This window comes from Festucalex cinctus, chromosome 15 (assembly GCF_051991245.1).
Source record: "Festucalex cinctus isolate MCC-2025b chromosome 15, RoL_Fcin_1.0, whole genome shotgun sequence".
Classification (NCBI taxonomy): domain Eukaryota; kingdom Metazoa; phylum Chordata; class Actinopteri; order Syngnathiformes; family Syngnathidae; genus Festucalex; species Festucalex cinctus.
Window position 1 is genome coordinate 24,831,070 of NC_135425.1, and position 25,516 is coordinate 24,856,585.

Consider the following 25,516-nt stretch of genomic DNA (forward strand, 5'->3'; position numbering starts at 1 on the left):
GTCAAAATATTTGAAATTGCTTCTTAAGTCATCTAAAGTGACCCAAAAGAGCAGCTCAACTTTGCTCTAAAATGTGCTCCGGGCTCCGGTCAAACGTGCCGCTTTTGGCCGACAAAAGTGTGTCTTTTCCGGGGCTTTTCTTTCACCGGGGCTCGGTGCTCGGCTTGGCTGGCTGGCTGGCTGTCAACATCCAGTGACGGCCATGTTTGCCGGCGCCGCCGTAAACAACAAAAAAAGTGGGAGACAGACGCCTCGCTGAATGTCGGGTCATTTGGATTTCTTTCATTTACAATGTCTCTGGGAATGTCTTACAAGCCCAATGCCCACCAGCACACTCCGGGAACTTCGGGGAACCAGGGTGAGCACAAAACGTCCGAGTTGGTGCCGGCGTGTGGCGGTTAAATCGACGCTTAAATTCGGGGGTTTCTCGGAGAATACCTGAAGAGAAAGCCCCGTGTGTGTGCGTGGAGTTTTTTTTTTTTTTTTTTTTTGTCCGGTTACATATGTCGGGTCACATCCTGGGAGCTAGGCTAATTCGTAGCCGCCATTATTACGAATGTCGAAAAGGAGGAGAAAAAAACAAACAAACTCGACGGACTCGACCGGGGCGACGGCGTTTCGCGTGAGGTTCAGCGGCGTCCGGGGTCGCGCTCCCGGCTCGGGTGGGCGCCGATTAGGCGGCGACAATAAAAAAAAAATGTATCGGTCGTGTCTCGTCGAGGAAGCCTCGCTCCGCTTCCTCCTCCATGATGCTCTCCGGCTCCGAGCTGCTTGATTGATCCACGCAGACGAGAGGTGCCTCTTTGCGGACATCTGCTGACGGAGGTCCGCTACTGCAATCTTTTGGAAGTACAGTATTACTATCATACAGTGATACTTTTCTTTCTGGTAATAAAATAAAATAAAACAAAATAAAATGCAACGGTATGACCAACATTAAAATACAGTAACGTAGGCATTAATGTTTATTTAAAAGTAGGCAGTTTTTTTTTTTTTTTTTTTTTTTTTTTTTTTTAATGTAATATATTGTTGGCTATGGAGGACCAAAACTGCCAAAATTCGAAATAAATAAATGACTAAATAAATAGATAAATAAATGACTAAATAAATGACAAAGTAAATGACTAAATAAATAGATAAATAAATGATTAAATAAATGACTAAGTAAATAAATAAATATATAAATGACTAAATAAATGACTAAATAAATAAATAAATAATGGCAAAAAGTGAAAAATAAAAACAGAATTATATCAATTTATATTTATTTATTTATTTTACATCATTTTTAAATTATATATTTTTTATATTCATTTTTATTTTCACTTTTAGTCATTTATTTATTTTGAATTTTGACAGTTTTGGTCCTTCATAGTTGGCGGCCACTGCAACATGCATAAATTAAAAGTCTTGTACATAAAAGTTTAATTGGGGAAAAAAACAACAACTCTTGAATGAGTCTTGAAACACAAACCATTCTTCAAGAAGATTAAATTTAAAAAAAAGTCAAATACAATTGAGCTGGTACTTAATATTTTTTTGAAAGTCTGTCCTCCATATTTTTTTGTTTTTTCAAAAATTTTAAAGTTTGGTTTAATGCTTGGTTTAGAAAAGCGAATTTCCCATTCAAAATGTGTGTTTTTTTTTTAGCAAAGTAATTTGAGACAACAAATGAGTTTTACTCTGAATTTATCGCAACACTGAAAAAAAAATAATATTGGGACTTAAAAATATATATATATATCAATAAAAAGTGTTTGTTTTCAACAGTTGGCAGCCTCCAATCAGCAGCCAACCTGGCCCAGTTGCAGTCCTACAGGCCTCTGCTGAGCGACTACGGGCCGCCTTCTCTGGGATTTCCACAGGTAACGCCAACCGTTTTTGCTCCTCCTTGCCCAAAATTCATTGCACAGGTGTAGGCAACATTGAACACGCTTGTGACTTTCTCCAGGGCTTGACTGGCACCCAAGTGCCTCAAAACAAATACGCCGAACTGCTGGCCATCATCGAGGAGTTGGGCAAGGAGATCCGACCCACGTACGCCGGCAGCAAGAGCGCCATGGAGAGGCTCAAGCGAGGTCTTTGATTTGACAACCTGTGTCCGAATTCATATCTTTTGGTGTAGCGATGTCACTCGTGATGTCATTTTGGTTTTCTCTTCCCGTTTTTGTTGGCAGGCATCATCCACGCCCGCGGCCTGGTGCGTGAATGTTTGGCGGAGACGGAGAGGAATGCCAGGTCCTAGCGACAATCACACATTCCGTACAAGGGAGACTTCACAGTGTGCGTCTTTAAACAAAAGGGGAGGAAAAAAAACAAAAACGTCAACAATTCAACTTGCATGTCATTTCCGAAGTAGAGGGAGGAGTTCCAACTTCATTTTGTGAGAATGAGTCAAACTCGCAACATGTTTCCCATTGCCTAATTTTGGGGAACAATTGCCTTTTTTTTTTTTCTTCATAATTTCTGCATGCAAAAAAAAAAAAAGTGTAGACGCCACATGTGTTGTACAGGGATTAGACTTCTTTGATATGAGTGACTGAGTGAAGTGTCAATTCATTCGTGTTCAGGTTGGTTTTGTTATCAAAAGAAAATGCTGTTACTTGCATCTTTGTATGTATTTATTACACAGTGTAATAAATTGTATTTTCAATACAGTTGTCCCGATCAATCCTGATGTTTTGTATCGATGGTCAGAAAGCTACAAAATACAACTGTGACGTTTTGTGAGTCGCCGGCCAATCATAACGCGCACATATGGACAGACAAGCATTCACTGCTACGTACAACGGAATTTTCAATGTCATTTATTATTATTATTTTTAGAAGGGAGACGCTGAAATCCACACATTTAACCGAGATTTGAAAAACTGACAGGAAAACGCGAAAACCCATTTGTTCTCTTAACAACCAATGGTGAAACCAATCGATAAAGTCCACCAATCAGATGCCAATTTTAAAATGACGTACCTGAACGTCATTTCAGCAGCCAATCAGCGCCTGGCTAGCATCTCCCCGAGTCCCTGACAAATATGGATGACAGGACGACGCGAGTAAACTGGTAAGGTTAACTCATGTAGTGTGTACTACGTCCGCATTTAGATTTGCGTCATTAATAATCTTGTTATCCGTGATGGTGGCTCCTGCAAATGCATTTTAACCGAGCCTGTAAGTTGGCTAGCGTCACCATCAGTGTGCCGTTAAATGAGACTAGTTAGCTAGCTAGCTCGTAGCATGCTAACGGAGCCCGCCGAACTCAAGTTAACCACAACAAGCTTGGGACGTCACTCGTACAGTGGTGACCGAATGTGGCGCATGGGGCCGTCTGCAGCTGGATGTGACACTTTTTTTTTTTTTGGGGGGGGGGTTGCATCGTTTATCTGTCATATAAACTCATACAATAGTTGCAAGCTATATGATCGAAAAGTAGGGGTACACTTCTTTTTCCCCGGTTACCATTTTCGTTCTTTAATAATGGCAAATGATTTCAACCAGCATCAGACACAATTGACTGTAAAGCAGTATTTGACAAGTATAGAAGGAAGGAACACAGAAACGTAGTTTATAAGCAAATGAAGAAAGGATGTAAAGTAATAAAGCATGCAGTACAAGGGGAGGAAGGAAAAAGCAGGTGACCTAAGGTGGAAGTAAGAGAGAAAGCTGGCAGAAAGGAACAGAAGGAGGTCAGGTCAGGAAGGGAAGAACAAAAAGATTTGATGAGGAAGGAAAGAGGTTAGGGAGGAAGGCAGAGAAGCAGAATAAAGGAGGTAAGGTAGTATAAATTATAACCAGGTGTGACTGGAAGGAAATTGACCAAAAAGGAGGGACGGTAGGAAGGAAGTAGGTAAGGGGAAAAAAGTATGTGGAAGGGAAGATGTATAAAAAAAAAGGCTGTCACAACAGAATGGTAAGAGGGGAGGTAATGAAATAATAAAAACAAGATTAACTGTTGCTTAGTTGCCACCTCAAAAAATTAAAAACAACTTAAAATTGATAATGAGTTTTTGTTTTGTTTTTTTGCAACGTGGCACACATTTTTTGTTTGTTTTGTAGCTGTCAGAGTTCCCCCCAACTCTGCACGGGCCCTTAAACATGTCCACAGATGACAGCGTCTCTGAGGACGTGTCCAGCTCGGGGCCCCGGAGCCACTTCCAGGCCAGCGGCGACGGTGGTGGCGGCGGCAAGGAGAGCGAGGCGTCCCCGCTGTCCTCCGAGGCCACCACCGCCTCGGGCCTGGGGGTCTCGGAAGGCAGGCGTTCGGCATCCCAGACCGCAGGGGGCGCTGTGGCCGGCCAGACCGTCAAGGGCACGCCGGCGTGCAATAAGATCAGGTGCGACCTTTGCCCTCTTTGGCGGCTTTTCTGTGCTCAAATGCAAAAGAAATACAGCGCGGAAGCCATTTTCTGCTAGCGACATGAATTTTGGTAAGCATATCCATCATGAATGTACCCACAAAAAAAAAAATCCAAATTTGTTGCGTTTCAGGGGTCTGTGCCTGAGCACAGAGGACGACACGTTCACCCCAGGCAAGAACCTCCCGTTCATCAACCCGAGCTCCCTGGAGACCCTCCGAGCCCTGGTGGAGGAGATCCGCAGTGGCGGCGAGACGGACCCGCAGGTCTGGAAGGACTGCGAGGTGCGACAGCGCGAGCCGATTTATCGCTCCGTTAATCCCACATCTCGCTGAGCCCGTTTTTTTTTTTTTTTTTTCCCCTCCCGCCTACCTCAGGGCCGATGGCTGCATCTGTTTCAGCTGGTGGAGAAGCAATACCAGGAGCAAATTCTTGCGCAGCAAGAACAGTACCAGTGCCAAATACAGGTACGCTCTCAACCTCAACCTAGAAGAAACTCTTGGGGGGGGGATTTACATTATCTCGATATTAAAATTATGTAATTTAAATCTACTTTCCATTTTTTTAAAATAATCTATCTCATTTGATAAATTCTAAATAATAAACTATAAATATACAGCCATAAACAATTTTCCATATATGAAAATATTGATTTATATTTACATTTACTGACATATGCAATTTTATTTAAGCATTGAAAATATTTTGATTTATTATGAAGAAAATATTAGTGAAATAAAGTTAACATTTACATATTAAATTTGACATTTTCACAATGTTTGATATATTTTAGAAAATAATTTAATTATAAAGTTAAGTAGAATAATACAATTTTTAGCTGTAATTATTTTAATATTGAATTAAACTGTTATACCGATCGATTTATCACTGCGTTTTAGAACATCATTGGTTAAATAATTATAATTATATTACTTAAAAATAGCACAAGTAAACAAATATACATTATTTTATTATTTTTAAACGTTTTACATGTATGCTTATATGGTTTATGTAATAAAGACAATTGGTTAATTATATAAAATAATATTAAACATTAAAATACAAATTAAAATGAACAATTTTAGACATTTTTTAAAAACATTTCTGTTAAACAATTGGCTAATGAATTATAATTAAATTGATTATAAAATAATACTAAACATAAAAATTAAAATGATCAATTTTATACATTTTTTAAAAATATTTCTGGTAAACAATTGGCTAATGACTTATAATTAAATTGATTAGAAATACAACATATAATAAGTGATTTTTTTCCCCTTATCCATCATTATGTGAACCGCTTAACAAACAATTTGACATATGAATTGCGCTTCAATTTTCCAGTTAATTCAGGATGAGATCAAAGCGTTGGTGCAGCTTCAGAACCGGCCGCCACATGCCGACTTCACCCACGGCGCCGCCATCCAAACCAGCGAGGACGCCACCGCCACCACGAAAGACTTCCCGTTGCCGCTCATGGCTTTTCCCGCACGCGCTCCCAGCGAGAGCGACAGCCTGGCCGCCCCCGCCGCCCTCTCGCCGTTCAGCTCCCCCTCGCCGCCGCACCGCTCGGACGGCGCCAACCCGCCGGCCGACGAGCGGGCCGCCACGGGGCTCAGCAGCGGCTACGGCACGCTGTCCGCCTGGGAGGCCGGAGAGTCGCACGAGCACCGCTGGCCGGAAGACGGCGCCGACGCCGCTGACGCTGCCAAAGCGCGCGATGAGGAGGAGCCGTCGGCAGGACAGCGGCAGAAAACCTCCGGGTGGGTTGAAAAGAGATGCGATTCTGCCATCTGCTGGCCATAGCTAATGGATGTTTTTGATTCCACAACCCATTGATCAGGCAGCACTGCACTTAGATGTTACATAGTCATTTAATGTTTATGGCAGCGTACATCGTGATTTTGCTAATCGTTATTGAACATTTTTGGCGGTCAAAGAGTTAATATGATGAAAGTCGACGAGTCGCTGATGACATCAATGAAGTTTTTTTTTTTTTTCAGCGCAGTGAACCTGCCGTGAATAATTAACACCCTCCAAAAAGGTTTTGAAATTACTGTATATTTCACAAGATGGCGGCAAAGCACAAAAAAAATATAAATTAATTATTTTTAAAAAATTAACAAGAAAAAAAAATAAATAAAAAAAATTAACACTTCATAAAAGGCATTACAAAGCAATTTTTAACCAAAAAAATCTTCATAAATTCAAATAAAAAATCTTATTCTTTATTCTTGAATCTTTATTCTTTTATTTTTTTTTTTTATGAGAACATAATAAACAAAAATAAACAAATCATAATTATATGAGCAAAAAACATTTATCATGGTGGGAAAAAGTAAAAAAAAAAAAAAAAGTCATAGGAATCTTATAGGATTTTTATTTTTTTTTTTAGTGGAAAAAATTCATGTGAACTAACGATTTTTTAGGAAACATTTTTATAGACGTAAACTACACGAAAAAGTTTGAATCTTTCTGTAAAAATAATTTTTTTAATGAGTCAAACTTGTCATTTTTATGTGAAAAAGTAGTATTTTATTTATTTATTTATTTTCAATGAAAAAGTCATAATTTTACAAATAATAGTAACAGGAAATACTGAACCTCGCATGATGTCACCTTGTTTACATTCGTGTTTCGACACACGACAACAACCCTTTTCGTACTGCGCTATATTTTTTGTCCAGTCAGGTTCTGACCTCCTGGGCTTTGAGGCAGAAACTGCGAGCCAAGAAGATCAAGACGGCGGCGGCGGCCCGGATTCCCGAGTACGAGGAGCTGCCGCGCAGCCCGCAGGGCGACTCGGGCGACTCTCGGCGTCCCGCCCCCGCTTCGCCCTGCGCTTCTTTCGCGCTGAGGAGGAGCGACAGCCTCTTGTCTGAGGCCTCAGGTGACATGTTTGGAATTGTTGCCATAGTGACAAAAAAAAAAAGGGCGTCATTGTGGTTCCTTTTCCTCTCAGGTTTGACCTACTGGCGTTTGAACGAGTGCGAGCTCTATCGCCGGCTGCCGGACGCCTTCGACCACGGCGGCAGTTTCTTCCTGCGAGAAGCTTCCGCCGATCGGGTGACGACATTCATAACACAACCTGTTCTGTCCTTTAAAGCGATACTCGACTCATTGAGCAATTTTCAGCGGTGAAAAATTAATATTTTGTCCAGAATGAATTTGATAACTTCATTATTTTTCATGTACAATTAATACCTTGAAAAAGGTATTTTTTCTACTTGCTGTCGACTGATGATGACATCACCTGTGCTGAGGAAGTAACGGCCAATCATGGCTCACCTGTTTTCTGGATTTGGTCGGCAAACTGAGCCATGATTGGTCGTGACCTACTTCCTCAGCACGGGCGATGTCATCATTAGTCGACAGCAAGTAGAAAAATTACTTTTTTCAAGGTATTAATTGTACATGAAAATGATGAAGTTAGCACATTAATTATTGACAAAATATTCACTTTTTACTGCTGAAAATGGCTCAATGAGTCAAGTATCCCTTTAAGGCGCTTTGAGCCAATCAGAAGCCAAAGAAAGACATTTTGGGAAAAGACGCAGCAATCATTTGAAACTTAGAATTTTAAAAGAAACCATTAATATTTATGATTTTTTTTTTTTTAATTATAAGAATAGTTGAATTAATTCGATTTGTCATTTTTGCAAATCGAATAGTTGAAAATTAGCAAAATAGTGAAATCAAGGTGCATATAAATAATACATTCTTATGAATATCTATTTTTATTTAAAATCAGTATACAATATTGTTGTCTTAACAATTTGAAAAAGTTGTATTTTTGAATAATGAAACCTTAAATAAATGTTTGTTGGGTTTATTGCGTGGATTAAAATCACAATCGTTCAGAATTAAATGTTGTTGTTATTATTATTATTATTATTATTATTAATTAATTTATTATTTTATTTTTTTGCCATATTGCCCAGCCTTAAAGAATAGTCACAATTTAACTTAAATTTTGAGTGACAAAAAGTTTTTAAGCTATAATTTTGTAAAAAGTAAAATGAATGAATAAATAAATGAGTAAATCACAACTGTATAATAATACAATCAGTTTTACAAGCCCCCCAAAAAAGCATAAAATTGCATTTTATAAGTACAAAATCAGAGATGTACAGTAAATAGTCAAAAATATTGTAAAATAAAAAAAAAAATAAAAAAAAATTGTATAATAGTCAACTATGCGATTAAGATAAAATTGTAATTCCAAATTGTAATAGTACTGGAAAAAGTGAACGATGCACCAAAAAACCCCCCCAAAAAAAACAACTCCTCATCCCTTCATGTAGGTTGAAGACTTTGTCGTTTCCCTGCGCGAGATCTACCAGCACAAGCACGGCACGGACGTCAAACGTTCCGACTGGGAACGCTCCGAGACTTCCACTCCGTTGTCGCTGCAGGTAGGTCACATGACGCTTGCTGAACCGTGATTGGTCCAGGCCCTGAAACTGCTGCTCCTACTTGGTTTCCTACTTGACTTTTTTTGTTATTGTTGTTTTTGTTTGACTTCTGCTTTCACAGCCACTGCCTGCGGAGGCATCCCGGCCGTCCTCCACGACGCCTCTGAGCCTCGACGGCGTCTCCGATGCGTCCCAGGAAGTCGTGTCCACCCCGCGGACGAAGACCGGCGAAGACGAAGAAGTAGAGGAGGAGGAGGAGGAGGACAACCGTACCCGCAGTAGCACCCTGAAGCCTGGCTCTGCTTCTCGAGAAGATCCCGTCGTCCTCTCCTTGTGAGTCCTCACAGGAATGTAACACGTCAAAAAAACGAAATATTCATATACATTTTGAGTATTTTAGTATTAGTGTACACTACTATGTTTTTCCACGTCTGCTGCCGTGTCCAGGCTGCGTCGGAACCTGAGGGAGAAACACTCGCGACACGTGGCCGACCTGAAGGCGTATTACGAGTGCGAGATTCAACTCCTGCGAGACAAGTTGCAGCTCCGAGATCTCCCCGGAGACCTGGAGAGGAGCAACCGGATGCTTTCTGAGAGGTGTGTTGACAAAAAAGAAATAAAAAATAATAATTCAGCCCATTACGTTTCATAGCCGTGTTTGCCATTTAACTGATTCACTGGCAGCCATTTTGACTGAAGCAACCTCCTTCACTCCCGGCTGTTTTACTGGATTTTGACTCATGTTGCAAGGCCCGCAGAATATTGTGTTTTATTGCTATAAAAACATGGAAAAAATAAAGATTAGAGTCTCTTCTTTCATCAGGAAAAAAAAGTCTATTTGTATGTTTCCATTTTGCCGCAATTAGCATTAAAATATAGCTAAGTTTCGTCACGATTCACATTCCTGGTGAAAACACTGGCAAAAAGAGCTTGTGGCAACATGACCCTGGTTGATCTCTTATACTCTGCTGCCATCTGCTGGCCGTTTTTGGCTTTAAGCCACGTCTTCATTTTAGAAGCTGCATCAAAGTCTTCTGCATAAAACAAACATTCAAAAAAAGATATACTTACTTTATTGGGTGAGAAGGACAAAGCTTAAAAAAACAAATGAGTTAAAGTCTTAAAGGGATACTTTAGCCATTTTTGGCAGTCAAACATTAATATTTTGCCTATAATTAATTTGATATTTTCATTATTTTTCACATACAAATAGTACCTTTTTAAAAACACATTGTGCAACTTGCTGGCGACTGAAAATGACATCGCAAGGGCTCAGGTAACCAATCACAGCTCAGCTTGTGAATGTCACTTGACCAAACCAAGAAAACAGGTGACCTGTTTTTTTTTTTTTTTTTTGTATATATAATAATTTCCAGGTGTCAGCATCTGGAGAAAGCCCTGGCTGAAGCGGGCCGACGCATCGACCAGCTGGAGGAAAACAAAGGCAAGCTGGAGAAACAGCTGGTGAGTTTGGTTTCGTTTTGATTCCGTTTGTCTTTACCGCATCCGCACAGCGAACGCAAACAAACAAACACACAAACATGTCTTACGGCGTGTTCAGGCCGAGTGGCCCGAGCGCTACGCGGTGGCGGGCGCCGCCGTCAAGTCGCTGCGTCAGCGTCTGGAGGACGCCAAGCGCTCGGCCAAGGAGAAGGCGGCGGCCCTGGCGAAGGCTCGGCGGCAGGTCGACGACGGCGAGGCCAGGAGGGAGCGGGAGGTCAAAGCCAAGAAAGAGGTGAGTCTGGAAATTCAAAGTTGACGACCACTGATTTTTATTTATTTATTTTTTTCCCCCGCCCACAGCTACTTACAAAATACAACTCTGTGCTGAAGGACAACGACAGACTAAAAGTAAGCAAATCAGATTATGTTGTCTCGAGTGTATAATTTTTCTCTTTTTTTTTTTTGTCAGAGCAACTTGCTGTCAACGGAGGACAAACTTTACCAAGCCAACGATTTCATTTCAGACCTAAAAAGGTGATGATTTCCATTCTTGCTAAAATATTTACTGTAAATAATAATGTCCCTTTATTGCAGGGGTGTCCAAACTACGGCCCGGGGGCCATTTGCGGCCCACCGTCCATTTTTTAGTGGCCCGCGACATATGCTAATAATAGCATTTGACTCAGTTCAAATAAAATGAAAACAAAAATGTCTGGAGATGGTCAAAGTAAGAAGGGAGGGTGTCGAAAAACACAGGTGCTATTAAAGTTTATTTTAGTTAACTAAAACTAACGAAAAAAACAAATTCAAAACAACAATTTCGTTAACGAAATAAAATAAAAAGCGAAGATGCTTTTTTTTAAAAAAGAAAACTAACTGAAACTACATTTTATGTTTACAAAACTAACTAAAATAAAACTAACTATAATTATAGCAAAAATGTCCTTCGTTTTAGTCTTTGGTAATTAATTTAATATGTGAGCCTTTGGGGATGATTTTTAAATGTGATTTTTAGTAGATTTATTTTGATATAAACCGGAATAATGACGTTGCTCCCATGTTTTTTTTTAAAATATTGCGCACAAGTAATACACATTAAAAAACACAAAAAACTAAAACTAATACTGAAACTAACTAAACTAAAACTAAGCATTTATTAAAGAACTAAAACTAACAGAACCACCCTGAAAACTAATTAAAACTGACTAAATTCATAACATTATGTGGCCCATCCTTCTGATTTTCTGTATGTGGCCCTCAAATGAAAAAGTCTGGACACGCCTGCTTTATTGTATCATCTCCATTCAGAACCATTTCTAAGCTGGAGTCTCAAGTGCGGCAGTTGGAGCATGAGAACCAGGCCCGGGTCCTCCGCCACAGCCCCCACGCGGCCCCCCAGCCCTCCGGAGCCGGGTGAGCGGCTAGCTACGCTATGCTAACGTCGCCGGCGACGTCTACTACTACATCTACAAGGAGCGATCGGCGTGATGTATTCAACTTTATCCCGCAGTCTTTTCCACCATCCCGACCTGCTGCGTTCACCAAGCAGAGGCAACGCGGAGCCGGACGTCACGCGCAGGAGGTCACCCCGTTTGGAACGCCAACAGCTGGCCGCCACAAAGTCTGCGTTCGCTTCTGAAAGTTCCATGAGGCACGTTCAAGTTTACCACCCCCCACTTTACTTAACATTTGCTGTTAGTGACCTAGCTTGACTCTTTACTAACTAGCTCGTAGCGTTTTATTTGCTACTACTAGGTTAGCCTAGCCCTTTAGCAGTGGCTAGTGGTGTTAATGACATGAGCTATTACTAGCATAATACTTTACCAGCTGCTAATAGTGATAAATGTGTTACTACCAGCTTGGTCTAGCGCTTTACTGTGGCTAGTAGCGTTAATAATATTAGCTAAGGTTAGCAAGGCCTACCCCTTACAACAACTAGTAGCATTTGCTACATTTGCTGCTGCTTGCCGAGCTTAACTTTTTTTTTTTTTTCCCCCCTATGGCTATCAGTTTTAGCTACATTAGATACTGCTAACCTAGTCTAACTCACGAATAAGCGCTAAAATTTGCTGTTAGTGACCTAGCTTGACTCTTTACTAACTAGCTAGTAGCATTTTATTCGCTACTACTAGGTTAGCCTAGCTCTTTAGCAGTGGCTAGTGGTGTTAATGACATTAGCTATTACTGGCAGTATTACTAGCGTAATACTTACCAGCTGCTAATAGCGATAAATGTGTTATTACCAGCTTGGTCTAGCGCTTTACTGTGTCTAGTAGCGTTGATAATATTAGCTAGGATTAGAACAGTATACGCCTTAGCCTTTATCAACAGCTAGTAGCGTTAGCTACATTTTTTGCTGCTTGCCAAGCCTAAGGTTTTTTTTGTTTTTTTTTTGCCTGTGGCTATCAGTTTTAAATACATTAGATACTACTAGCCTAATCTCACTTACAAATAGCGCTAGCAGCATTTGCTGTTTAGTGGCCTAGCCTGACCGATAGTAGCATTTTATTTGCTAGTTCTACATTAGCCTAGCTCTTTAGCAGTGGCTAGTAGCATTAATGATACTATTACCAGCTTATTAAATTTGTTACTACAAGCTGAGTTTCGCTCCTAACCGGTGGCTCGCACAGTTAATGTTTACTTATTACTAGCCTAGCCTAACTATCAATTAGCATTCAGGATTTTGCTACAATTAGCATAGCCATCATTTGACGAGTGGCATAGCAACTTTATCTATTTGCTTAGTGTGGATTCAGTTGAAATGTTTCATTCTCCATACTCATTTGCATTGCGGTTCTGCAGGTGCACGGCCCCCCGAGACCCCGACCAGACGCCGTCCACATCCCGACCCCGGGAAGAGGGCGCCGGCCTCCTGACTCCCATCATGAGGGCGCTGATCGAGATGGAGGACACCCGAGCCACGGAGAGTAAAGCCCCCTGTAAGAACAGGTTTTGTGTACCCGGCCTTTTTCAACTCACTAATGACACGTACGCTGATTCGCAGGGCTGGCCAATCACAGGCCATCACCGGGCGGCGTAGGAGGCCCGCTCAGAAGTCAGAGGAGTTTGTCTCCGGACGGCCATCGCTCGTCCTCGCTGCCTCCGCCAGGACTACGGAGCTCCATCACAACAACGCCCAGTAAACACTTTTTTTTTTTTTTTGTAGATTATGTTCGTGTATAGTATACCAATGTATTATTTCTAGTTGAAAGGTTATTTTTAGTGTACACATACCGCAGAATTTCTTTGACTCTGTGGATTATTTCTTGTCCTTCTGTTTATTTTGACTGTTGTTCCCTGTCAGCCAAGAGGGAGACGTTACTTGCCCCGTTGCCAGCCAAGGGGAGCCCCAAGCGATGCCCCACCGAGAACTACTCCACCGCCTTTGGTCACATGATGCCGCGGGAGGAGCACCTCAACAACAGGCCAGTAGAAAAAGTCTACACACCCCATTTTCAAATGCCGGGGTTTTGTGGTATCAAAAAAATTAGATCATTAACGTGACATCTAACGCAAATGAGGGGGGGGGGGGGGGGGGGGGGGGGAATTATATATATATATATTTTTTTTTTTCAAGAGAGGAGTACAAAAAAATGGTGATAATGTGGTTGCAGAAGTGAGCACACCCTCTTTTAAGTGGAAGGTGGTTATGTCCAAAATTAACTCTTTTGCTCCCAAAAACATATAAATATGTTTTTTTTCAAATGTTTTAACTAAGTGTCCCAAAGATGTATTTATACGTTTTTTTTTTTTTTGTTTTTTAGAAATGCACTTTTTTCCCGATGCAAGAAGAGGCTTTAATTTTTCTTTTCTGTATGTATGTGACATCTAACTCAAATGAGGGGGGAAAAAAATTTTTTTTTTCAAGATGGGAGTAAAAATAAATGGTGATCATGTAGTTGCAGAAGTCAGCACACCCTCCTATAACTGGAATGTGGTGATGTCCAAAATTAACAATCACCTTCAAACCCGTCTCAGATTCACCCCAAATGAACTTAAAATTTTCTAGTAGGCTTTTCATGACATTTTTTTAGCTTTCTAGGCATTGTGCTAACACCGACTGTTCATATTTCCTTCCATCTCTGCTCAAGTTATTTTCCCATTTTCATTTTGCAGATGCGACGCACACGCCGACCACGTGAGGCGCCACTCGTTCCACAGCGGCAGTCCTCGGAAGAAGCTGCATTTTGGGTCAGCTGACCAGCATGGTAAGAAAGTGCATTAAAGTAGTTAGCGTTCATGTGATGAAGATGAAAACAACACCCATGCAGACGCTGCTGTCAGCTTGGAGCTGCCCGAGTGTGACGACGATGACGGAGGAAGATGGCCGCCCTCTGACAACAAAGTTCTGTCCCTGGCGGAGGCCGAGAGGCTTTTCGATGAGCTCACGCGGGAGAAACTCGAGGCCAGTTGAACACAACTTTCTGTCTGTCGTCAGCCGTCTTACTCACATTTCAAAACTACAAATATAGGTTACAAATTAAAAGGCCAGAAGTAAAAGCTGACGAAGCACTTTGTGCGTGGCGCAGATCGAGGCATCTCTGAGCCGCATGCCGCCGTCGTCGTCGGGCGGTCGAGTGAGCATGAAGACCAGGTTGGACCAGGTGAGCCACACGAAAGAAATATGCTCGGTAAGGTTGACATGCGCCTTGTTGGAGGTAACAGCTGCCGTGTGTGCGTCAGGTGGCCTTAGAGGAGCGTCTGGAGCATCTGAACCGAGACCTCGGGTCCATCCGCATGACACTCAAGAGGTTCCACGTTCTGCGCTCCTCCACCAGCATAGCGTAGCAGCATGCTAATGTTATTAGCGTGGCCATGCTACCATCTTTTTTTTTTTTTTTTTTTTTTAAACATACTACCTACCACTCAGGGATACTTTTGATACGTCTTTTCTGGAAGTCTATATTTTTTAGTACCACACAGATTTTTTTTTTTTTTTTTTTTTTTTTACTCAAAGGACATGTTTTACATTTATAACAGAGGAACTTTTCACACGGCCGAAATCATTTTTTCATACTCTTGTTTACATCATTTAATTTGAAGGAAATACTTTTGTTTTGCTTGACATTCCGACCTTTTTTTTTTTTTTTTTTTTTTTTTTTGTGAGCCAGCACAATCATCTCTATACTCACACTTATTTTTCTTCTTTTTTTTATGCCTTTTTAAATCGAATATGGAATTATTAATTATGATCCTTGTTGCACAATAAATTCAGCTTATTTTCTATTATGGAAAAAATGTCTTTCTCCACTCAACACTAACTATACAGTACTGCAACAATACGCCACAATTTTATATTATATAATAATAAAAGATCCGTAATAATCTTAATAAAATTATATCTACAGTATATACCGTAACTAAGAAGTCTGTGCAAAAAATAAAAAATTACAAAAAATGCCAAGTATAAGAAGATACTGTATATGTTAATAGCCAAGGTCAGCCCACTGAAATACATTGAGCCCAAAAAAAATATATAGAATATATATATATGTATATATATTTTTTTCAAATAAAAAAAAATCTGAATATCCAAATCACTTGATCAATGGTTAACTTTTAAATCTTATTTTTAAAAAAAGCACTAGTTCAAGTCACATCGGCCAGCACTACCGACTGACTTGTCAACACATAAGACGCCGTAATTTGATTAGCCCCCAAAATGTCCTCAGGTACGTGCTTGCAATGCCACATTGTCACGCTGGAGGTCGCCATTTCCTCTTTTTTCACCTGTTCTGTGATGTCAGCGCCAACCTGAAAGCGACATCACGGACCGACAGACAGACAGACGGACGGGCGGACGGACGGAGAACACCAGAGTCAGACGACGACACCCCAGAGCAGGAAGATGGGGCGTACCGAGGGGACGTGCGACGTCCTGTGAGAGGCCCAGTTACAGAGGACGGAAAAGCCTCACATCTCCCCGGAGCGAGCCGCCATGCCGCGCCACCGCCGCCGCCGCCACCACCACCACCACCGCGGCGGTTAGAAGACAGCCGCAGATTGACCGTCGCCGGCCCGGCCGAGCCGCAGGTGAGCGCCGCCGCCCGAATCGATAAGATGGACGCAAGAGTGACGCATGACGTCAACAATTTGGGCTCAATAATCGGTGATGGATGTTGTGGAGTGAGATTTGAATAGCGCATTCATACAAAACAGGTACACGCAAGTACACGAAAGCAGCCAGACGCACTGAAATGCACGACACATGCATTCACAAATATGAACTTATGAATACACACAAACACACGTACAATACAAACAGAGATACGCATGGAGGCCTACACAAAATACGCACAGGCACACGCACTCATACAAGTATATATACACTCATAAACAAACAATACATACAAATAGGCAACAACAATGTAACAGCTGGCACACTCTGCCATGTCGGAAAAACTGAGACCTTGCTGTGCCGTGTTTTGAAGTGTAATGTATTATTTGTTATTGAACCACAGAAACATGGCGGGATTGTCCCAATGAGAGGAAACGGTCAAGAATAAGGATACCACGCTTTGCTTTCTAGCCACAGATACAACATATATGAAATTATAAATATCAGATGCGTAAGTATTATTAGCTAGTTAAGTACTGGGAGTCCTCGAGTTACGTCGGAGTTACGCTGCTATGCTAGCAATTTCGACTTAAGTCGAATTTCCCCATTAAAGTCAATATTTACATCAAAATTTTCATTTAAAAAAACTAAAATACAAAAAAAAAAAAAGAGGGCGAAAAAGCCAAAGATACTCCCACAAGTGCACAAGCGCTAGCACTAGCTCAGGGCTAAATAGCGGATGAGCGGGAAAACACGGCGGGCAACATGGTGGACGAGGAGCCAAAATGGCAGACCGGGCGTAACCTGGTCAACGCCTTAGGTCGAGTGCGCCCTAACTCGAAGAAACCCTGTAGTATTAGAAAATGTAACATCATGCCAACATGTATGTGTTTATACTGTTTAAGTGTTTGTTAGCATGCTAGCAGTTAGCTCGAGTGGTAACCCGGCTAACAGATGAACTAGCGTTGAATCACATCGTGACTAATCAGATACATTTTCATTTTGCGTTAAAATGTATTACAACAGCATTATCCCCTATTAGCCGTTGATGTTGACCGGATGCTAATCCAGCTAACAATTTACACAATCGCATTGAAACGGCGTACGAGCGGTCGTCCAATGGCCCGCGTGTTAGCATGCTAGCAGTTAGTTCGAGTGGTGACCCGGCGTCCAATCACATCATGGCTAATCAGATTAATTTGCATTTTGCGTTAAAATGTATAACAAAATTCATTATCCCCCCCAAATTACTGTTTATTAGCCGCCGATTTTGACAGCTCTCGCCCGGATGCTAACCCAGCTAACAATCTTCACAATCACATTGAAACGGCGCACGAGCAAGTCTGCCGTGTGTTAGCATGCTAGCAGTTAGCCGTTAGCGTGCGGTTTTAATAATGATGTGCAGTTCTCTTCATTTCTTGGTTTGATGCCAAGCAGAGTGGACGAGGGATCCTGGCAGGATGTGATTATGTGGGAGCCCAAAGATTGCGTTTGGGCTAATGAATGCTGTTAGGAAGTGGCCGCAGCAGAAAGAATGAGTCACACTATTGATTACTATTACCGCGCGCGCGCGCGCGCGCTCACGCAAACACTCACACAAACACTGTCAGACGCATGCACACAAATACGTTCTAATATTCGTGTGAGCTGCATGTGTATCAATAGCAGTACAGTAATGATGATGTGTTTGTGTGTGTGGGGGGGTCAAAGCGGGGGTGGGCCTGTCACGGGTTGCTACGTCACTGGAAGCTATTTTTAGATGGGTAAACACAGCATGTCAATGCAATGAACACTGCAAATAGACGCTCACGCACACGCACGCAACCTTTGATTGTCCTTAATTTTCAAATGATGATGAATGATGAGGATTCGTTTATTCTCAAATACTACATCAAGAGTTGCAATTTCATTTTTTGTTAAATAGATATTTTATTTAATCAAATGACACATGTATTTTCAATAAGTTTAGATTTTTATTTTTTTTAATGACATTTTTGTTCCCCTTCAATTTCAATTTCATTCTTTTGAAATGATAATCTTACTCAGTATAATTTTGTTCCTGACGACTTTATTGTTGGTAACGATCGAACAATTTTTGTTGGATTAGGACACTTTTCTTTAAATTGTCATTTAAATTGTTGTTTTATAGTTGTTGAATTACAACTTTATTCTGATTAAATTACAATTCTTTTCTCGTAAAATGACAACTACTTTCTTCGAAATTTAGTGTTGGGAAGCTACAACATTATTTTTGTTCAACTGCAACTTTTTTCTTACGACTTTATTCTTGGCAAATTGGGATTTTGTTCTTACAACTTTATTCTTGTTCAATTGGGGTCTCTTTCTTCCATCAGTAAAAAACACAACAAAAACAAAAACAAAAAAAACGTTTTTGGTAGAGAAGGACAAAAAATTAAAAAACGTATTTACACGTTTTTGTGTTTGAATGCGTTAAAGAGCATGTCAAGTCCAAATGGCTTCACAATAATATTTTTTATGCATCTGCGTAAACGTGGCATTCTTATGAAAATTGAGTTTGTGGATGTGAGTTCAGCCCCGAGAAAGCTGTGAGCTCATTTTAATGGAACAGCAAGTAACAAAATGGCCGCCCCCTGAGATGAATACAAGCAGTTCCTCTTTAAATCGAGACTCTTCTTGTTTAACTGCGACATGATTTTGTTACATTGCAATGTTGTTGTGGTGAAGTGACTACGATTGTCAGACTTGGGAGGATTGTTTTATTTTTTATTTTTATTTTTTTTAAATGAGGTGTTCGCTTGCATTGTGCGTAATGAAGACGAGACGAGTCAGGTGAGGCACGAGGACGCTTTTGTTGGCGTGCGGCCACGCGTGCCGTTACTCAAAAGTCGTTTGTGCTTGAGTTACACGGCTCGCTCTTAGGCAGGGTCACATTTCATTCCCAATTTTATTTTATTTTTAAGTTTGATAGTTTGGGGGGGGGTATGGAATTCAATAAATGAACATTTTATACTAACCATTTTTTAAATATTTTCCCCCATTTTTCTTCTTGTAAGATTTTGTTTACTACTTTATTAATATTGGATGTTAGCATTTACCCTGTTTAATGTTTAGATGATTTTAAATGATTCTTTCTTCTCTTTTTTTTTTTGCATTTTCCACTAACGGTTAATTCAATTTTTTGTGGATTTTGTTTACTATTTTAGATTTAATTTTAAAGTTTCCCTTTTATATTTTACTTAATGTTATTATTATTATTATTATTTTTAGATTTTAGTATCACATTAAAAAAAAAATAAGTCAATCGTTTCATATTTTTACACATTTCTCCCATTTTATTGGGACATTGTTTTTAATTATAATGTATTTTTATTGTTTCACTGGTTTTATAACTTTAACTTCCGTTTTTGTTTTTTGTTTTTTTTAAACACTTGCACTAATTTTGATGATGATGATTATTAACTGCTTCCCATTGCTTTGATACATTTGACACTACTGTATTATTTTATGGAATTATTTTTTACAATTTATGTTTTTGTAATTAACTTCTTTTGTTTTATTTTTTTAACATTTGCACTAATTTTGATGATGATTATTAACTGCTTTCCCCACTTGACATTTGTATTTATTTATTATTATTTTTTTTTTAAAGTTTTCTGATTATATTTGAGACGTTTTTACACTACAGTCTTATTATTTTATGGAATAATTTTTTTACAATTTATGTTTTTCCCTCCACAGTATTATATTATATTATATTATATTAATAAATTTTGGCAGTTTTCCCATATTTAAAATGATTTATTTTGCAGTATTTTCTGACTCCTTATCCAAGTGGACTTCAAATGTTCAGTATTGGAGAAGCGTGACGGTGAAACGGTGAAACGGAGATCCCCCCCCCCCCCCCCCCCCCCCCCTCCTTCCCCCGACGTCACACACTCTAGAGATCTAAAAATAGCCCTTTCTCTGTGTCGTCACATGAGGAGGGTTGTCGCTCGCCTCGGGTGCATCGGCATCCCGCCCGTCTCTTGTCAAATGTCAGCCACAACAATTTTGACCTCTCCGTGACGACCGCTCAGGTCAGTGGTGTCTTGTTTTTTTTTTTCTTGGATGACATCATTGTGGCTCGGGGTATTGTTTTGCACACTAAAGCGTAGGATGGTGTGGCGCTGATACGGGATTGTTTTCTACTCCTCAAAATTGGGATTTTATTGATTCTATTTATTCTCAAAAAATGGAAATGAGCTCGTCATTTTACATAGTAAAATATCAAAGTAAAAAAAAAAAAAAAAAAGAGAGATTGGTGTTTGTTTTCTTAGTTGAAGGGCAGCCGTCTTTGAAGAAGGAGCGTGTTGTCGACATGGTGACGAGTGAAGCCGCAACATGTTGACGTGTGGACAGCTTGATTGTGTTAGCGTGTGCGTCTGGCCGTGATCATGGCGAGTGAGTGTGCGTGTGCGCACGCTGGGCGGAGCGGCCATCAACAAGTCGCCGGTCGCGCTTGGTGGCTTGTGCTTGCGCTAAACAGGCCCACACACAAAAAAAGTATCAAGTTGATGTCGCAACATGCAACAGGAAGGTGTCACAAACATGCACGCACACACAAAGCTCATTGTCATGCACGGTTGGTTACAAGGCTCTCAAAGCGCTTGACATTTTTGACTACACATTCACCTGCTGATGACGCAGCATCAGGAGCAACTGGAGGTTCTGGAGGTATCTTGCTCAAGGATACTTCGACGCCGTCACAATGGCATGGGATCGAACCCACAACCTCTGGGGTGGGAGACGATCACCATACCACTGAGCCCAACATAGTGATTAAAAATAAAAAAGCCTCATGGTCTCTTTTTTTTTTTTTTTTTTTTTTTTTTTTTTTTTTTTTAAGGCACCTTATGATACATGGTCATTAAAAATAAAAACGCCTTTCTATACATGGTCTATTTTTTCTTTCTTTTTTTTTTTTTTTTTCTTTTAAGGCACCTTATCATACATGGTCATTAAAAATAAAAACGCCTTACTATACGTGGTCTTTTTTTTCTTTTTTTTTTTTTTTTTAATAAAATAAAAAATGCCTTACGATACATGGTCGTTTTTTTAATCAAATAAAAAACGCCTTCCTATACATGGTGTTTTCTTTTTGTTTGTTTTTTTTAACAAAATAAAAAACGCCTTACTATACATGGTCGTTATTTTTTTTTAAGAAAATAAAAAACGCCTTACTATACATGGTCGTTTTTTTTTGTTTTTTTTAATAAAATAAAAAAACTCCTTACTATACATGGTCGTTTTTTTTTTGTTTTTTTTAAGAAAATAAAAAACGTCTTACTATACATGGTCGTTTTTTTTTAATCAAATAAAAAATGCCTTACTATACATGGTCGTTTTTTTAATGAAATAAAAAACGCCTTACTATACATGGTCGTTTTTTGTTGTTGTTGTTTTTTAAGAAAATAAAAAACGCCTTACTATACATGGTCGTTTTTGTTTTTGTTTTTTGTTTTTAAGAAAATAAAAAAATGCCTTACTATACATGGTCGTTTTTGTTTTTGTTTTTTGTTTTTAAGAAAATAAAAAAATGCCTTACTATACATGGTCGTTTTTGTTTTTGTTTTTTGTTTTTAAGAAAATAAAAAAATGCCTTACTATACATGGTCTTTTTTTTTTTTTTTTTAAGAAAATAAATAAATGCCTTACTATACATGGTCGTTTTTTTTGTTTGTTTTTTTTAAGAAAATAAAAAAATGCCTTACTATACATGGTCGTTTTTTTTTTTTTTCATCAAATAAAAAACGCCTTACTATACATGGTCGTTTTTTTAATCACATAAAAAACGCCTGACTATACATGGTCGTTTTTTTTAAATCAAATAAAAAACGACTTACCATACATGGTTGTTTTTTTTTTGTTTTTTTTTTTTAATAAAATAAAAAATGCCTTACTATACATGGTCGTTTTTATTTATTTTTTTTTTTTTAAGAAAATAAAAAAATGGCTTACTATACATGGTCGTTTTTTTTTTTTTTTCATCAAATAAAAAACGACTTACTATACATGGTCGTTTTTTTTTTTTTTAACAAAATAAAAAACGCCTTACTATACATGGTCGTTTTTTTAATCACAGAAAAAACGCCTTACTATACATGGTCGGTTTTTTTTTCGTTTTTTTTTAAAGAAAATAAAACGCCTTACTTTTATTATTTTTTTTAAGAAAATAAAAAACGCCTTACCATACATGGTCGTTTTTTTTTTTTTTTTTTTTAATAAAATAAAAAATGCCTTACTATACATGGTCGTTTTTTTTTTTTTAAGAAAATAAAAAACGCCTTACTATACATGGTCGGTTTTTTTTGTTTTTTTTTTATCAAATAAAAAACGCCTTACTATACATGGTGTTTTTTTTTGTTTTTTTTTAGAAAATAAAAAACGCCTTACTATACATGGTCGTTTTTTTTTTGTTTTTTTTTTAATAAAATAAAAAATGCCTTACTATACATGGCCGTTTTTTTAATCAAATAAAAAAACGCCTTACTATACATGGTCGTTTTTTTTTTTTTAAGAAAATAAAAAACGCCTTACTATACATGGTGTTTTTTTTGTTTTTTTTTAGAAAATAAAAAACGCCTTACTATACATGGTCGTTTTTTTAACAAAATAAAAAACGCCTTACTATACATGGTGTTTTTTTTGTTTTTTTTTAGAAAATAAAAAACGCCTTACTATACATGGTCGTTTTTTTAATCAAATAAAAAAACGCCTTACTATACATGGTCGTTTTTTTTTTTTTAAGAAAATAAAAAACGCCTTACTATACATGGTGTTTTTTTTGTTTTTTTTTAGAAAATAAAAAACGCCTTACTATACATGGTCGTTTTTTTAACAAAATAAAAAACGCCTTACTATACATGGTGTTTTTTTTGTTTTTTTTTAGAAAATAAAAAACGCCTTACTATACATGGTCGTTTTTTTAATCAAATAAAAAAACGCCTTACTATACATGGTCGTTTTTTTTTTTTTAGAAAATAAAAAATGCCTTACTATACATGGCCGTTTTTTTAATCAAATAAAAAAACGCCTTACTATACATGGTCGTTTTTTTTTTTTTTTTTTAAGAAAATAAAAAAAGCCTTACTATACATGGTCGTTTTTTTAAAATCAAATAAAAAACGACTTATTATACATGGTCGTTTTTTTTTTTGTTTTGTTTTTAATAAAATAAAAAATGCCTCGGTTTTTTTTTTTTAAGAAAATAAAAAACGCCTTACTATACATGGTCGGTTTTTTTTTTTTTTTTTTTTTTTATCAAATAAAAAACGCCTTACTATACATGGTCGTTTTTTTAATCAAATAAAAAAACGCCTTACTATACATGGTCGTTTTTTTTTTTTTAAGAAAATAAAAAACGCCTTACTATACATGGTGTTTTTTTTGTTTGTTTTTAGAAAATAAAAAACGCCTTACTATACATGGTCGTTTTTTTAACAAAATAAAAAATGCCTTACTATACATGGTCGTTTTTTTAATCAAATAAAAAACGCCTTACTATACATGGTCGTTTTTTTTTTTTTCGTTTTTTTTTTAAGAAAATAAAAAACGCCTTACTATACATGGTCGGTTTTTTTTTCGTTTTTTTTTTAAGAAAATGAAACGCCTTACTTTTATTATTTTTTTTAAGAAAATAAAAAACGCCTTACTATACATGGTCGTTTTTTTAAATCAAATAAAAAACGACTTACTATACATGGGCGTTTTTTTTTTTTAAGAAAATAAAAAACGCCTTACTATACATGGTGTTTTTTTTTTGTTTTTTTTTTAGAAAATAAAAAACGCCTTACTATACATGGTCGTTTTTTTAACAAAATAAAAAATGCCTTACTATACATGGTCATTTTTTTTTTAAGAAAATAAAAAACGCCTTATTATACATGGTCGTTTTTTTAAGAAAATAAAAAATGCCTTACTATACATGGTCGTTTTTTTAACAAAATAAAAAATGCCTTACTATACATGGTCGTTTTTTTAATCAAATAAAAAATGCCTTACTATACATGGTCATTTTTTTTTTAAGAAAATAAAAAACGCCTTATTATACATGGTCGTTTTTTTAAGAAAATAAAAAATGCCTTACTATACATGGTCATTTTTTTTTTAATAAAAAAAAAAATGCCTTATTATACATGGTCGTTTTTTTTTTTTTGTTTTTTTTTAAGAAAATGAAAAACGCCTTACTACATGGTCGTTTTTTGTTGTTTTTTTTTTAGAAAATAAAAAAATGCCTTACTATACATGGTCGTTTTTTTAATCACATAAAAAACGCCTTACTATACATGGTCGTTTTTTTAATCAAATAAAAAACGCCTTACTATACATGGTCGTTTTTTTTTTCAGAAAATAAAACGCCTTACTTTTATTATTTTTTTTAAGAAAATAAAAAACGCCTTACTATACATGGTCGTTTTTTTTAAAATCAAATAAAAAACGACTTATTATACATGGTCGTTTTTTTTTTTTTTTTTTTTTTTTTAATAAAATAAAAAATGCCTTACTATACATGGTCGTTATTTTTTTTTAAGAAAATAAAAAACGCCTTACTATACATGGTCGTTTTTTTTTGTTTTTTTTAATAAAATAAAAAAACTCCTTACTATACATGGTCGTTTTTTTTTTTTTTTTTTTAAGAAAATAAAAAACGTCTTACTATACATGGTCGGTTTTTTAACAAAATAAAAAATGGCTTACTATACATGGTCGTTTTTTTAATCAAATAAAAAACGCCTTACTATACATGGTCGTTTTTTTTTTTTTAAGAAAATAAAAAACGCCTTACTATACATGGTGTTTTTTTTGTTTTTTTTTAGAAAATAAAAAACGCCTTACTATACATGGTCGTTTTTTTAACAAAATAAAAAATGCCTTACTATACATGGTCGTTTTTTTAATCAAATAAAAAACGCCTTACTATACATGGTCGTTTTTTTTTTTTTTTCGTTTTTTTTTTAAGAAAATAAAAAACGCCTTACTATACATGGTGTTTTTTTTGTTTTTTTTTAGAAAATAAAAAACGCCTTACTATACATGGTCGTTTTTTTAACAAAATAAAAAATGCCTTACTATACATGGTCGTTTTTTTTAAATCAAATAAAAACGCCTTATTATACATGGTCGTTTTTTTTTTCGTTTTTTTTTTTAAGAAAATAAAAAACGCCTTACTATACATGGTCTTTTTTTTAACAAAATGAAAAACGCCTTACAATACATGGTCATTT

At 37.5% G+C, this 25,516-nt stretch overlaps 3 protein-coding genes across 7 annotated transcripts in view; all 3 read left to right on the top strand.

Annotated features, from left to right (window-relative positions):
• Window positions 1-48: 48 nt before the first annotated feature.
• Window positions 49-2,657, top strand: cdk2ap1 (cyclin dependent kinase 2 associated protein 1). Its single transcript, XM_077497350.1, has 4 exons — window positions 49-358; window positions 1,771-1,865; window positions 1,952-2,078; window positions 2,178-2,657. Exons 1-4 carry the CDS (start codon window positions 292-294, stop codon window positions 2,243-2,245), a joined length of 357 nt encoding a protein of 118 aa, XP_077353476.1. The 5' UTR covers window positions 49-291; the 3' UTR covers window positions 2,246-2,657.
• A 262-nt stretch (window positions 2,658-2,919) lies between these two features.
• On the top strand, window positions 2,920-15,451 carry mphosph9 (M-phase phosphoprotein 9). Of its 2 annotated transcripts, none has more exons than XR_013278792.1 (23): window positions 2,920-3,061; window positions 4,054-4,331; window positions 4,486-4,636; window positions 4,730-4,819; window positions 5,700-6,118; window positions 7,043-7,245; window positions 7,318-7,421; window positions 8,660-8,770; window positions 8,892-9,103; window positions 9,218-9,367; window positions 10,147-10,234; window positions 10,332-10,505; window positions 10,574-10,621; window positions 10,683-10,747; window positions 11,522-11,626; window positions 11,724-11,864; window positions 13,016-13,152; window positions 13,218-13,352; window positions 13,518-13,638; window positions 14,330-14,421; window positions 14,485-14,618; window positions 14,686-14,817; window positions 14,897-15,064. XR_013278792.1 is itself a non-coding variant. In XM_077498110.1 (23 exons), the coding sequence occupies exons 2-23, from the start codon at window positions 4,093-4,095 to the stop codon at window positions 14,999-15,001; spliced, it is 3,099 nt and encodes a 1,032-aa protein (XP_077354236.1). In that variant the 5' UTR covers window positions 2,920-3,061; window positions 4,054-4,092; the 3' UTR covers window positions 15,002-15,451. The 2 variants fall into 2 exon arrangements, 1 of the variants encoding a protein (XP_077354236.1); XM_077498110.1 differs by having other exon boundaries at window positions 14,743-14,817; window positions 14,897-15,451.
• Window positions 15,452-15,957: 506 nt separating this feature from the next.
• pitpnm2 (phosphatidylinositol transfer protein, membrane-associated 2) overlaps window positions 15,958-25,516 on the top strand; it is a 38,093-nt gene continuing 28,534 nt past the window's right edge. For 2 of the 4 annotated variants that reach the window (XM_077498104.1, XM_077498107.1), the window contains exon 1: window positions 15,961-16,246. The gene's annotated coding sequence lies outside the window, so the exon portion shown is untranslated. Of the gene's footprint in view, window positions 16,247-25,516 lie in introns of all 4 variants that reach the window. The other 2 variants (XM_077498108.1, XM_077498106.1) reach the window with 2 other exon arrangements.

What these genes read in the sequence shown, in the direction of transcription:
- cdk2ap1 (XM_077497350.1), top strand. Translation starts at nt 292, where the DNA reads ATGTCTCTGGGAATGTCTTACAAGCCCAATGCCCACCAGCACACTCCG. An exon ending in GGGAACTTCGGGGAACCAGG is followed by an intron (nt 359 to 1,770) that starts GTGAGCACAAAA and finishes TGTTTTCAACAG; the next exon opens with TTGGCAGCCTCCAATCAGCA. An exon ending in CTTCTCTGGGATTTCCACAG is followed by an intron (nt 1,866 to 1,951) that starts GTAACGCCAACC and finishes GACTTTCTCCAG; the next exon opens with GGCTTGACTGGCACCCAAGT.
- mphosph9 (XM_077498110.1), top strand. Translation starts at nt 4,093, where the DNA reads ATGTCCACAGATGACAGCGTCTCTGAGGACGTGTCCAGCTCGGGGCCC. An exon ending in TTCATTTCAGACCTAAAAAG is followed by an intron (nt 10,748 to 11,521) that starts GTGATGATTTCC and finishes ATCTCCATTCAG; the next exon opens with AACCATTTCTAAGCTGGAGT. An exon ending in TGAAGACCAGGTTGGACCAG is followed by an intron (nt 14,818 to 14,896) that starts GTGAGCCACACG and finishes TGTGTGCGTCAG; the next exon opens with GTGGCCTTAGAGGAGCGTCT.